The 13,233-nt window shown below is 42.2% G+C and overlaps 1 protein-coding gene across 2 annotated transcripts in view; it reads right to left on the minus strand.

Moving 5' to 3' along the window:
* Positions 1-13,233, minus strand: part of LOC148022587 (sterol 3-beta-glucosyltransferase UGT80A2-like) — a 143,318-nt gene that overhangs the window by 24,744 nt on the left and 105,341 nt on the right. The window contains exons 12-13 of one of the 2 annotated variants that reach the window (XR_015693512.1): positions 11,740-11,816; positions 10,533-10,621 (exon numbers count right to left, since the gene is read on the minus strand). Coding sequence is in view for 1 of the 2 variants with exons in the window: in XM_087695545.1 (XP_087551671.1) it covers positions 11,740-11,816 (77 nt within the window). In the remaining variant the exon portion in view is untranslated. The remainder of the gene's footprint in view (positions 1-10,532; positions 10,622-11,739; positions 11,817-13,233) is intronic. The other variant, XM_087695545.1, reaches the window with a different exon arrangement.

The raw sequence follows: 13,233 nt of genomic DNA on the forward strand, positions 1-13,233 counted from the left end.
TGTGTAGAAGAGATTTTTGTTGGGCCCCGAGGTTTTTATGAGGTGCTGTTGAAATCCGAGCAGCATCGTGCCGATTTGCTGACTAAACTGCCATTGTTCTTTGATCGCCGTTTGGTTCATGTTGTGCCATGGCGCCCAATGGCAGATTTTCAGGGTTTACTTCAACGCGAATGCCCGGTGTGGTGAAGTGGAAAACTGTCCGGCTGTCTACTGGCCACTGTTAAAGGATGCCATGGCCGTTGTGGGCACTGTTTTGGTTCCTCCGAGCCTAAGGGCCACGAATCGTAATCATTTGTGTATGTTATGGAACACTGCTTGGAAAAGGCCTGCTTGGTTACACCTTAATTACTCTGGCATGAATCCTTTGCACTTTCGTTTGAAATGGGGTAACTTTGCAGGGCATTGTTTCTCATGTGGAAAATTGGGACATTTTATGGCGGAATGTTTAGTGAAGCAACTGACTTCAAATGCTGAGCATGTTTTGCCTCCCATGGAAGATATGGTGCTTGATACTCCATCGCAGGATGCGACCCAGCCACCCAAACTTTTGGATAAAGGCAAACAACATGTTTCGGGTTTGGATTCGCGTGACAATGATTGGGCAGCTGTACGTGCCAAGAAAGGTAAAAAGTTTGATGTTGGTATGGCGGATACTGTGCCTAATGCTTCACAAGATTCCTTGTGTACTTATATACGAAGGAAGGACATGTTGTCTTCAGAGCACACTACTCATGCTATGGTCTCTTCTGTTCCTAGCAATCAGCCCACAAGGAAAGTATATACGAATGGTCCGAAGGGCCCACCTGCTAAGTTGGCTTTTGATGCTAGAGGTAACGTCATTACCCCACGGGATCATCATTATCCCCGTTCCATTCCCAAGATAATGGATACACCGTCTACCTCTAAATCTACTTGTCAGAACTCTTTTGCCGTGTTAGCTGATTTTCTGGATGAGGGAGTCCTTGACATTTAAGCAGAAAAGGTTAAATCGAGGGAAGCTTTGCCTCGTTCCTGATTTTCTTTTTTGAATACACATGAAGATAGCCACGTGGAATGTGCGAGGCATTTATTCTCGCAATAAGCAACATGCCATGTGGAGTTTATTGCATGAGAATCAGTGGGATGTCTTGTGCACTGTTGAGCACAAGAGTCACGATAAAGCAGGAAAAGTTGTGGATTGCCATGGGTTTCGCTTGTTTTATACAGGGACACATGCCATGCATTATTCGGGTGTGCTTATGATTGTACATGAGAAATATGAGCCTGTTCTTATTAAAAATGATGTACATGGTCGTTTTGTGGTGATTGAAATCTTATTTGAAGGAGAGATCTTATGGTTACTTGGGCTCTATGCTCCAAATAACCCCTTATCCCGCCGGGATCTTTGGAATTCTTTGCAGACCTCCTTGTCACTTGGCAGACGGGGTTTTTTTATGGGGGATTTTAATATGTGTGTTGATTCTTCACAGCCAACATCAGAGCATTCGGTGATGGACGCTCCGAAAAGCCATGTGTGGAATGCGTTTGCTCTTGCTGTACTTAAGCAAGATCTTTCGTCATGGCTACACCCTTCTTCTACAGGGTTTACTTTTCATTCTGCGTAGTATACAACTGCATGGTCGTGGTTGGACCACATGTACATCATGCAAGATGATGTTTTTCTTCCTGAGATGCTGGAAATGAAAGTGTTGCAGCAATATGCTTTGTCGGACCATTTTCCTCTACAGCTTGAGATGCTTGCACAACCCATTGCACCTTTTATGTGTAGGAATTATTTTCTAGACCTTGGTTCTACTTGTTCACCTTCCGACCAAATTACTCATGCCCGCTCAGTTTTCTATGATTTGGTCCGCAATCAGGTTCCGCATGACATGCAAACTACATTCGAGACTGATATTCGTGAGGAGGTTGCTTTTGAATGATTGCTCTCTAATGTGCAACGGGTTGTTCGCCAGTATGGGATTCATCATGCTGGAAATAAAAGTGTTGCAGCAATATGCATTGTCAGACCATTTTCCTCTATAGCTTGAGATACTTGTATAACCCATTGCACCTTTTAAGCAATTTCTGGATAGACTCCCTTTGCGTTACAACTCGTCTTATTTGAAGCATTCAATCTTTCAAGGTTATATGCAGCAATTGACTGATAGATTTTTATTGGACTTCTCCTCTAAGGGCAATGCTTCTTTTGAACGATTGCTCTCTAATGTGTAGTGGGTTGTTCGATAGTATGGGATCCATCATGCCTCTCTTTGTCAGCGGCATCGACAAGCAGTGTTGGAATTACTGGCTTTGGTTCGTTCTCTACTGGTGGAGACTCCAGATGATATATTTCTGCTGCCATTGGCTATGTGTTTGACTGATCTTATTAAAGAGGTTCAGTTGAAATCTTATCAGCAGGCCAAATTGGAAAGTTTGACTGAGAATTTACAAGATAGTGCTTGTCAGACTCATAAGTTCTTTCGAGCTCTCCATGCATCTCCTCCTCGAGAGAATATGACTAGACTCCAGGATGCAGAAGGTCAAATGGTCATTGATCCTCAGACTATTGTGAATATGTGTAGGAATTATTTTCTAGACCTTCTTGGTTCTACTCCTTCACCTTCAGACCAAATTACTCATGCCCGCTCAGTTTTCTATGATTTGCTCCGCAATCAGGTTCCACATGACATGCAAACTACTTTGGAGACAGATATTCGTAAGGCGGAGGTTATGAATGTTTTGTTACACTTGCCCAAGGATAAAAGTCCCGGTTGGGATGGTCTCACCAATGAATTCTTTGAGGTTTTTGCTACCCGACTAGTGAAACCATTGACGGCTATGTTTTAGCGAGTTTGGGAAACAGGGTTCATGCCTTCCTCATGGAAGGAAGGACTTATTAAACTGCTTCCAAAAGTTCATTCGCCTTCTATGTTAAAACATTGGCAACCAATTTCTTTGATGGGTTCTATGTATAAAATCTTTTCCAAAGTGATGGCGAATCGGCTCCATAAGCATCTTCCTGCCATTGTGCATCCTCTTCAATATGGTTTCATTAAGGGCCGAAACATTCTGCATAATGTCTTAAATGTGCAAATGGCTATTGACTATGCAAGGCACTCTAATCAGGAGGTAGCATTGATTCAATTGGACCTAAAAAAGGCTTTTGATTATTTAGACTAGTCTTTCATTGCAAAACTTATGTCTACTATGGGCTTTGGTACTCCGATGCCTCGTTTGATCTACACCATTAGTGCTGCGGCTTCTTCGCAAGTTATGCTGAATGATGGTGTTACCGAGCCATTTGTCCTTGCACGTTCTGTGAGACAGGGTTGCCCTTTGAGTCCTTTCTTTTTTGCCCTTGCGACTCATTCGATTCTTTTGATGTTATCTCATATGGCAGCTTCTACTCAATTGGCTAGATTGTCTCTTCCTTTTGGGCATCACTTCATTAGTCTGATGACAGCTTTATGATTTTGCGTGCGGACAAGGATAATCTTCGCAAAGCATTAGATGCTTGGACTCTCTTTGGTCATGCTTCTGGTCTTCATATCAATGCTTTGAAATCAGCCATTCTCAGCTACACGGAGTCAGATTTGCAATCATTGGACTGGCAAGGAATGGCTATTCCCCGTGGTTCCATTGTCAGGCATCTTGGGTACCCTTTGGGTGTTGATGTTCGGCCAAAGCAACTACTAGAGTGGATTTCACACAAACTAGCAGCTATGTTTCTGTATTGGAAGTCACAGGCTTGGCCCTTTCATGTTCGCCTCAAAGTGGCTCAGACAATTATGTTGCCAATGCTCACATATTTCTTGCCATTGCTGCCTTGGATTACTACTACATTGAATGCTCTTACTCAGTACATTCGTTTCATGTTATGAAAGGACTCCTTGCATACAAGCATTTCATGGATTTCTTGGTCGCATGCATGTACCCCCAAACGCATGGGTGGTGGGGCTATTTTGGATGCCGAAACTCATAGGCTGGCACTCCGTTGGTCTCTTTTTCGTGTCATGTGCTTGGATCATCACCCGTGGGTCTTTATAGCCCATTATTTTCTTGAGGATCATGGGCTTGTACACGGTAATACCCGAATTCGGAGCTCCTAGTGGCATGTTCTTAATGCAGACTCTCGGTTTTCTAGTCCTTCATCATCCCTGCTTGCTCATTTGGTATGTTCCTGGAAATCGGTTCTCCAGAAGGCTCAGTGGCATCCAACGGAGGACCGCTTAGCTATTAACTCTTTGCAACTAGAATTGTTGGCAGTCTCGTGAGAAGGCAAATATGAGCTCAGACCAAAATTTAACTGCATGGCACGTTTGGGCTTGACTTCACTTGCAGATGCCACCCTTGCCAGCCGCAATGTGTTGATATCGTTTCGTACAGCCAGGAGGCTTTTCAAGATCCCTCGTGGATATCGTGATTTATGAGGATAGCTTTTGATGGTGCTTTAGAGCAGACAACCCTTTCCTGCCCTTGCTTCGGATCGTCCCTGGTAGGACTGGGACCTTGCAGGCGGGCTGAATTTGGAAAAGGCCTCAGCTAACCAGGTGTATCATCTTCTGATTAAATATCATCAATGGCTGGTTACTAAAGCTAATACTGTATGGGGATTGCGTAAATCTCAGTCATGGTGGAAGGTAACTGTGATGGAGGGCTGGTTGAACAATACACCTTTCAAATGCAAGGTCTTTCTTTGGAGGGTGATGATTGGTGGTCTTCCTCTTGCTTCAGCCCTTTCCAAGCGTCGAATCTCCAATGGCAATTGTTTCTTCTGCACCACGAGAGTGGAATCGGCCCGTCATCAATTTATTTCTTGCCCTCTCGCTAAGAAAATCTGGTCACTCTTGTCAGCGGTTTGGCGAGCAACGGTTGGTTTCTCGCTAAGCCCTTTTGATTGGGTTTTTGTGCAGCCCAAATACCCCACACCGGCACAGTCGCATATGAAGATCTTGTTTCACTTTCTTAGATACTAGGGCTGTTGGCACAATTGGACCATTCGGAATGCTTTTCTTTTTTATTCAGCCTCTAATGTTCAGGGACATATTGCTAGGCTTAAAGGTCTCTTGCATTGGCAGATAGATCTCATTCGGCACTCTGACTTACTCCCTCAGGAGGACTTACTTCCCTGGCATATGGCAATTTTCTCTGCATCTTTGCCATGACTTTTGTAACTCTTTTCTCGTTTAGTACTTTATAAATATAACATCCATTATGAAAAAAAAAAAGAGAGATAAACTATGTGGTGTGTGCACGCATGCGCGCGTGTGTTCTGAGATTTATTTTGGGTTGTGGGTAGGGGGAGGGGGGATATATCTATGTATTGAATGATGCCTTAGATCATCATGAATCATGGCTGCAGCTACAATCATCATGAATCATGGCTGCAGCTACAATCAGCGTCTACAAATAGACTATCCTTGTGTGCAGGTTTCTCACCCTACTGTGCAGATTTCAGCCATCAGCGTTTAATCAGTGGCTGTCCCCTCCTTGATTGTTGCCACATTATCATTAGCTTGTTCACTACCACCTGTCGATTGTACCAGCTGCTGGTGACTACATCAAAAGTCCTAGATAGCTTGTGTTTTCATTCTATAGCTGCTGCCCTGTTGATCAGCCACCGGATCATGTCAGATATTTGGCATTTTGACAGTGCAGGCCAGTTTCTCCTTCAGGCAATTGCTGCAGCCCTTGTGTGTTGCTGTTCAGCAGGCCGCTTGCATCATCTCACACCTTCTCTGTTGTCACTTGACTGCCTTTACAGATAAGACTCATTTTAATGAGTCGAATTTCATCACTTGGTCGAACTTCATGCAACAAGTGCTTCAATCTCAAGGTCTTTGGAACATAGGCATTGGTCTAGAGCCTATGCTAGATCCTTGATTGGCTCACCCTGATCACGTTTTTCAATAGAGATCCCGCAATGCCACAACCAATGTTGAGCTACTACAAGGGTTGTTTCCTGAGTTTCACTCTCGATTACACCATTTTTCCTTACCTCTAAGCATTAGAGTCATCTCATTGACTGCTATGCCGTACGAGATTGCACTTGGTGGTATTAATCTTGACTTTGAGCTTCATGAGTTTTCCATTGAGGAAGGGGATGATCTTAAAGTCAAGTTGGCCAAAATAGGCAGAAGTTTGCCACTATTGGCTCACTAAAGTCAAATGAGGATCACGTAACATTCTTTTTGAACAAGTTTCTTGAAAGTACTTCCACTTCATCTAGCACATCATCTTGTCGCCCTGATTGCCAAACTTCTATGAGTTTGAATGCCAATTCTTGCATTATGCGAAGCTACACGATCAAGTCCACAAGAAGTCCTCCCCACATTCTTGTTCAAAGAGAGGTCCGGTTGCCTCTTCTTCGCAAGGGAAAACCAAATGTGGCAAGAACTCACAAGATGCAAAGGCAACTCAAAACAAGGTTGACACACCTTCCTCAAATGAAACCAAAGAAAATGTTTTTTAAGAGCTTTCATATGTTATGTATAAGAACAATAATGAAGGGTTTGCAACTCTAGATTTTCTTATGTTTGTGCACAAACATAAGCCAAAATCCCTATTTCCTCTTCTTTCACTGATATTTTACAGGACAATAGATTTGTAGATTCATTACAGTAGCTTCTTCCCAAGCTCTTCTTCCATTACAAGATCAAGGAGGCCATATCGGTGTACTACTAATCGGCCACGCCGAAGGGATGTTTAAATCTCAATCTTATTCTTAGTTTGTTAAGAAATAAGTTGTCTTATTCCATAGCAAGTGTAGCTATGTGATCCATATATACATCTACATCTTTCACATGATCTTGTAAGAGGGAGAAATACTTCTCCTAGTCTCAAATTGATTGTAACTAAGGAGAAATATACTCCTTAGAGAGGGATTGCCCATCTTCAACCCTCAATCTTGTCACCATTTCTATTATGTTTCCATGACTGTAACTTTTTGAACAATTATCATACTTTGCTTGAGTATTTGTTTTCTCAGTTTACTTGAAAAATTAAGTCTCGAAAACAAGTCAACATTATAATTGTGAGCCTACTATGTTGTTTGGGGTTTACACTTACCAATGAGTTTTGTGCAACATATGCAACTCAATTGGAAAAACTTTAGCCACTGTGTCAAGAAGTTTAGGTAACTCGGAGTATGCTTACCTCTTGGAAAGAGGGTGTTATAAAATGGATTCAAAGGTGTTGACGCCTTTTGCTCTTTGGCATTGGAGACCTATTTCTTTGATGGGTAGTATGTGTAAGATTTTGACAAAAGTCTAGGCTAATAGATTGCATGAGCTCCTTTCATATATTGTCCATCTTGTTTAATATGGGCTTATCAAGGGGAGGAATATTTAGCATAATCTCTCAAATGTGCAAATAAGGATCAATTATGGCATGAGGGGATCGCCACCCTTTCATGGAGGAGGATTCGGGTGGTGGGTCTTCAGGGGAAGACTTGGCGACTGGACCCCTATGTCTTCTGGATGGAGCTCAAGGAGTGGGGACTTTGGATCTGGGAGGGTAGACCACTTGATGAGCTGGAGTGGGACCTAGGAGAATGGCTATGGCCAACCTCTGTGGTTGCAAAAAAGCCACCCAGGCTCCTAGAATACACTGCCAGGATTGGCAGACATGTACTGATGCAGGAGGATATGGACTCGGCGCTGTCATGCAACAGGCACTGGGCGGAGCACAGCATCACGGAGCCCTTCCGACAGACCTTCTGGCGCCGCCTATGGGATAGCTAGAGGCCGAGGAGGGTGTCGTATTTTTTATGGCTGGTGGCACATGGAGGTTTGGTGGTGGGAAGCTAGCTTGCCCAGATGCAGAAGGAAGGAGGTTGCAAGCATTGCACACAGCAGCCTCTAGAAACCCCAAAGCACTGTCTTTGGTCTTGTGAGGAGCCGCAGTTTGTGTGGAGAGGAGCATGCCGTATCCTTCGACGTATAGCCCCCAGCCTTGGGTGTATTTCATGGGGAGCTTTCTGTTGGCAGGCACTTAGCCAGGGCCGTCACCTTCTGTATGAGGCCGGGATGCAGGACACGATTTTCATGATTGAGGTAGGGTCATGTGCAGTGGTTGGTCTGGAGGCTTTACCCATCCGCCAGGTACTAAAGCCCACAGCAGACCACTCAAAGATATGGGAGATCATAGGGAGTCTTACTGGATGGCATATCTGGAAGGCGCGATGCCAAGTGGCTTTCGGCAGAGAGAGACTTTCAGCACTTGCGACCTTAGCAGAGCTATGGACCTCCATCATTCACTCCCTCCGCGGCCGATGGGAGCAGGTGCAGGGTGAATCCAGGGCTCGTCAGGAGCTCCGTGGTCACTTCATGCGTACCTGGGGCGGCCAGGGCCTATTCTTTGTGATGCAGGCAGGTAGTCCCATTTGGCGATATACCCCTCCCCCATGGCTCCTTGCCCCCATCCCCCCTAGACCGCCTTGAGAAGCTTGTATACATGATGTAGTGGTGACTTTGCATCAGCTCCAGTTTATTCTGTTGAGCATGAGCACTCTGTTGTAATCAGTTTTTTTGAGTAATATAACCAGCCACATTTTACTTGGAAAAAAAAAAGGATCAATTAAGGCCATACGCAAATAAAAAAATGGTAATGATACACCTAGACTCAGAAAAAGCCTTCGATTATCTAGAATGGTATTTTCTAGCCCAACTTATGCAAACAATGGGATTTGGAACTCCGATGTCTCATTTAATTTACATTGTCGGCACATATTATCTTCCAAAGTTATGCTTAATGATGGTGTTACAAAACCTTTCACCCTTTCTTGACCTATTAGATAGGGCCGTCCAAGCCTTTGTTCTTTGCTCTTTCCACACATTCTATTTTGATAACGTTTTTGTGTTTAGCTGCAAATGGTAATGCAGTGTGCCAGTCCCTTCCTTCAATGCATCATTTGGTCGGTCAAGCCTTGGTTGATAGTACGTTTATGTTCTTGAAAGCTGATAAAGATAACCTTTGCAAAGCAATGGAGATATGGGACTTGTTTGTAATTGCTTTAGGGCTACCACTAAGTATGCTCTTATTAGTTCCACAAAGCAAGTCTTACAAGGATTGGGTTGGCAAGGAGAGGTGGTAACTAAGGGCAGTATTACGAGACATTTGGGTTATCCTTTGGGGTGGAATGTTTTGTCCAAAAGTTGCTCGACTAGATCTCCATATGTTTATCTATTGGAAATCTTAGGCATGGTGTTTTCATGTACGTCTTGAAGTGGCTTAGACAATCACGGTGCCCACGATGATTTCATATTATTTACCATTGCTCCCTTGGTCAAAGTCCAGTTTGCAAGAAATCACTTACTCTATCTACTTTAAGCTTTGGAAAATCAAAGGACGATTGTTGTAGATCATGCATCTGTGGATAAAATCTACCACTTACTTACTAGACATCTGAATTGGTTGGCATTCAAGGGTAATCTTATTTGGGGCTTTCACAAAGGCAAAGCTTTGTGGAAATCTATAGTGATGGTGGATTGGCTTAACAAAACTCCTTTCAAATACAAAGTGTTTTTTTGGAGAATGTTGGTGAGTGGTCTTTTGCTTACTTTTGCACTGTCAAATTGCAATATTTCCAATGTCTCTTGCTTCTTTTGTATACCAATGAAGAGACCTCGAGTCATCAGTTTCTTTCTTGCCTGGTTACAAGAAAGGTATGGTCCCTTCTATCTATTATTTGGTGCCATGTGATTGGACCAACCATGCATCCAAGAGACTGCGTTTTTGGAAAGCCAAAGTTGACGGATTCTGTGCAGCAAAACAGGAAGGTTGTTTTTCAATTTCTGTGTTTCTGGGGCTGTTGGCATATCTGGACCGTCCAAAATGCATTCATTTTTAATTCTGCTTCTGGACTGCATAGTCACATTGCCCCGTCTAAGAGACCATCATCATTGGCAATTTAGCATCATTCAGCTTACATACATTCTTCCCAGGGATGAATTGCTTTCTTGGAATCATGTGATTTCTTTAGTCTCATTGTTAGTCATCTAGTTCAATTGTGACCCTTGTATTCTCAATCATATAGTTCACTTGTATTTAGTGCTTCTGGCAATTAATACAATTATCCTTTTCAGGAAAAAAAAGACAGGGTCTCTGTATTTTACTTTCATAGTAATTAATGCAATTACCCATTATGAAAAAAAAAGAGGGTGTGTGTTGTGGGAAAGGGAGCCTTCAGCCAGCTACCAAAACGGCCCCAAAAGCACCTGCAAATTGCTGGAAAATGCTCACCCAAACATTTATTTCAATGACTATTTTTTGACCTACAGTGCCAATGGTCACTAAAACAGACTGGACAATATTGTACAGGATCCGATGTGTCAGACAAGAAAGTACAGATGGGATGAGATCTCCTGACCATTGGACATAGACAAACCTGGTCACGCTAGTACATAGGATGTGCAAATCCAAGCTTGTTAAGATCACCAAGAGTTTATAGATAATCCTTGCCTAAAGCTACTATATCTTAAGGTGTGCAAAAAGAAAAGAAGTAGATAAATGGCTGCAAAAAGAATGATCACCAGAGGTTCCAAACTCACATTGAGAGCAAATCTCTAGCCTCTGCTGTCGGTTCTGCATTGCTAATCTCTCCCAATGGATTGTCATGCTTAAGCATTTTTCTGCAAGTCTGCTAACAAAGTCGTCACCCACTGTTATCCAGTGTTTGATCAGCACATTGATATGTTCTTGTGCTAAATACGTTTTAGATCTGTATATTGGAGACTGTAGAGTACTGAAGCCTCCATAGAAAGAGTAACCATTAGCTAAGAATTTCTGTTGACATCCGCTTTGCTTTTGAACTTTGGAGCAGAATCAGTTCTGCTCTTTTCAATGGAAGTGTCTGTGGAATGCTGGTTCTCAGAGTCGTCACCATAATGGAATCAGCCACGAAGCATATTATCTTGACCACAAATTTGGAAATTCAAGATATTATTCTATTGTCTTTAATCTGGTAAGGTGGAGGAAAGGGATTGGTTATGCTCTGTGTTCATCCACATTGCCAATGTTGAACTGTTAATTTAGGAAGGCAATGCTACATTTTTCTGAGTCTAGTTTCAAATCAGAAAGGTATAAATCTCCAAAATTTGCTTTTCTGAGTTGAAAAGCAAAGCGGTTTTTGACAGCAACTCCTTGCAAATAGTTATACTTTCAATGGAGGCAACAGTACTCTATATTACCCAATGTACAGATCTAAAACGTATTTAGTGCAATAACATACCAACATGCTGATCAAACAGTGGCTGACGACTTCTTAAATTCCATTACATGCATCATGTTGATACTTGGCTATGCCATGTAGCAGGATACACTGAGCAATGTACCTTTAGCAATTTTTATGCCGAAACCACATTGATTAATCAAAGATGAGGCACACTGAAACATAGTTCTTGGGACTCACCTTTTACAGCAATAACTCTACCTTCACATATACTATCATTATTAGCGATCAAACATAAGGTGGAGTACAGTTTCAAGGGAAGGTGGAGTACGATTTCAAGGTGGTTGTCACAGAAGATCATATCATAAACAGATTCAAACATATACTATCATTATTAGCAATCAAACATAAGATAGAATACAGTTTCAAGGGAAGATGGAGTACAATTTTGAGGTTGTTATCACAGAAGATAATATCATAAATAGATTCAACCTCAACAACTCCATTGGACCATGAACAGCAATACACTCATTTATAGATTGAATTTCTAATACTTGTAAGCATTTGACCAAGCAACAAGAACTTACCACAGCTGCACATTGAGGGAATAACCAATCATGTGGGCAATTTTCCAAAAGGAAAATTGAATCTGATGGTTCCTTCACTGTAAAAACATGCCAATGTTATCCATATGCAACCAGATTTATAATATATCTATGAAAAAGTCTACAAGTATTCTTAACTGAACTAAACCAACGAAACTTAAATGTTCACAGAAAGTGTAATGCATATGAATCTGATCCACCATGTGCATGTTAAATCACGTGTGAAGTTATTCTAATATTAACTAAACTATAGTAAAAAGGAGACTATTACAAACAGTGAGGAAGGAAAGCACAATGAGGAGCTTCCCTTTTCTTGAGATTTTCTGAGCTACTTATCAAAGGTAGAACTCATGAACCAAGATCAATTTGCACGTGGAAAGGTGCAAATACCTAAAAGGATTGGGCAGCCAAAGAGCTAGGTTAGTTGCCAATTTATCAAAATGGTAAGGTGTTGTGAAATATCAGGATAGATGGCAGTTTGGGACTGTCAGTGACACTTAAGTTGGGGGCTTTCAAATCAACATTTATGGAAAGAGTTCATCAACAGGAAAAAATTCAGAAAGAATAGATACTTAACAGGGGAAAGCATACAAAACACATACTAAGTAAGAGAAGGGGGGTACCAAGTAAAATAAGTAAGAGCATATTCTTCCATGGAACCTTGAAATTCATCACATAGTTTAAAGATGAGATGAAGAAACTAGACATAAATCACTAGAGCAGGAACTTTTTGTTAAGCTACCTAAGATCTTAACCTAAGTTGATGTCATATTTCTTCAGATCTCGTACAGCCCCAAACTAAAAGTTGAGACAATTAATTGCAATATGAGATTCTAGAAGACTTCATAGAACAATTGGCTCAAAAGGGGATCATGGGCAGACCATGTTTTCATCCCACAGTATCCCCACATTGGCATCATTTCATTGACAGCATGCCACCACATATGCATTAATGCCCTCACCATTTTGGGTTTTAGAGAGTTGCCACTTGGCAAAAATACCCAAGCAAACTGAGAAAACGTTTTTGGGGCTTGTTCTCAACCATTCAAGTCAATTTTCAGCTAGAGGAAGAGAGAGAGAAGGTTGCTGGTCCATTTTCTGAGAAAAAAACAGCAGATTACCGCAGGTGAAAGACATCTAGAGCCATCAACAAGTAGGTCATAGTAGGAGAAGGCCCATAAGGAAGATGGTGATATCATCAGCTGGCTCCCGACAACAATTTTGGTGCTCCTAGGCTGCAGACGACTACTTTTCTAGTTGGTTGAGGCAGGCAACAAGCACGTTGGAGAGTTTCTTTGCGAGGAATCTTTCGATTTTCTCTTTGACATTCTCTCATCTCTTTCAGTCAAATCTTAGAAGATCTCAGCTTATCTCAGCCATTTGGGGCAGATCTCAGCCAGATTTGATGGACAGCATGTTAGAGCTGGACATGCCCTAGATAGGCAGGAGCAACAAGAGCACCTAGTGCAGCATGCG

Source organism: Lygodium microphyllum, chromosome 16 (assembly GCF_053477565.2).
Source record: "Lygodium microphyllum isolate KBCC chromosome 16, Lygodium_microphyllum_v1.1.10, whole genome shotgun sequence".
In the NCBI taxonomy this organism is placed as follows: Eukaryota; Viridiplantae; Streptophyta; class Polypodiopsida; order Schizaeales; family Lygodiaceae; genus Lygodium; species Lygodium microphyllum.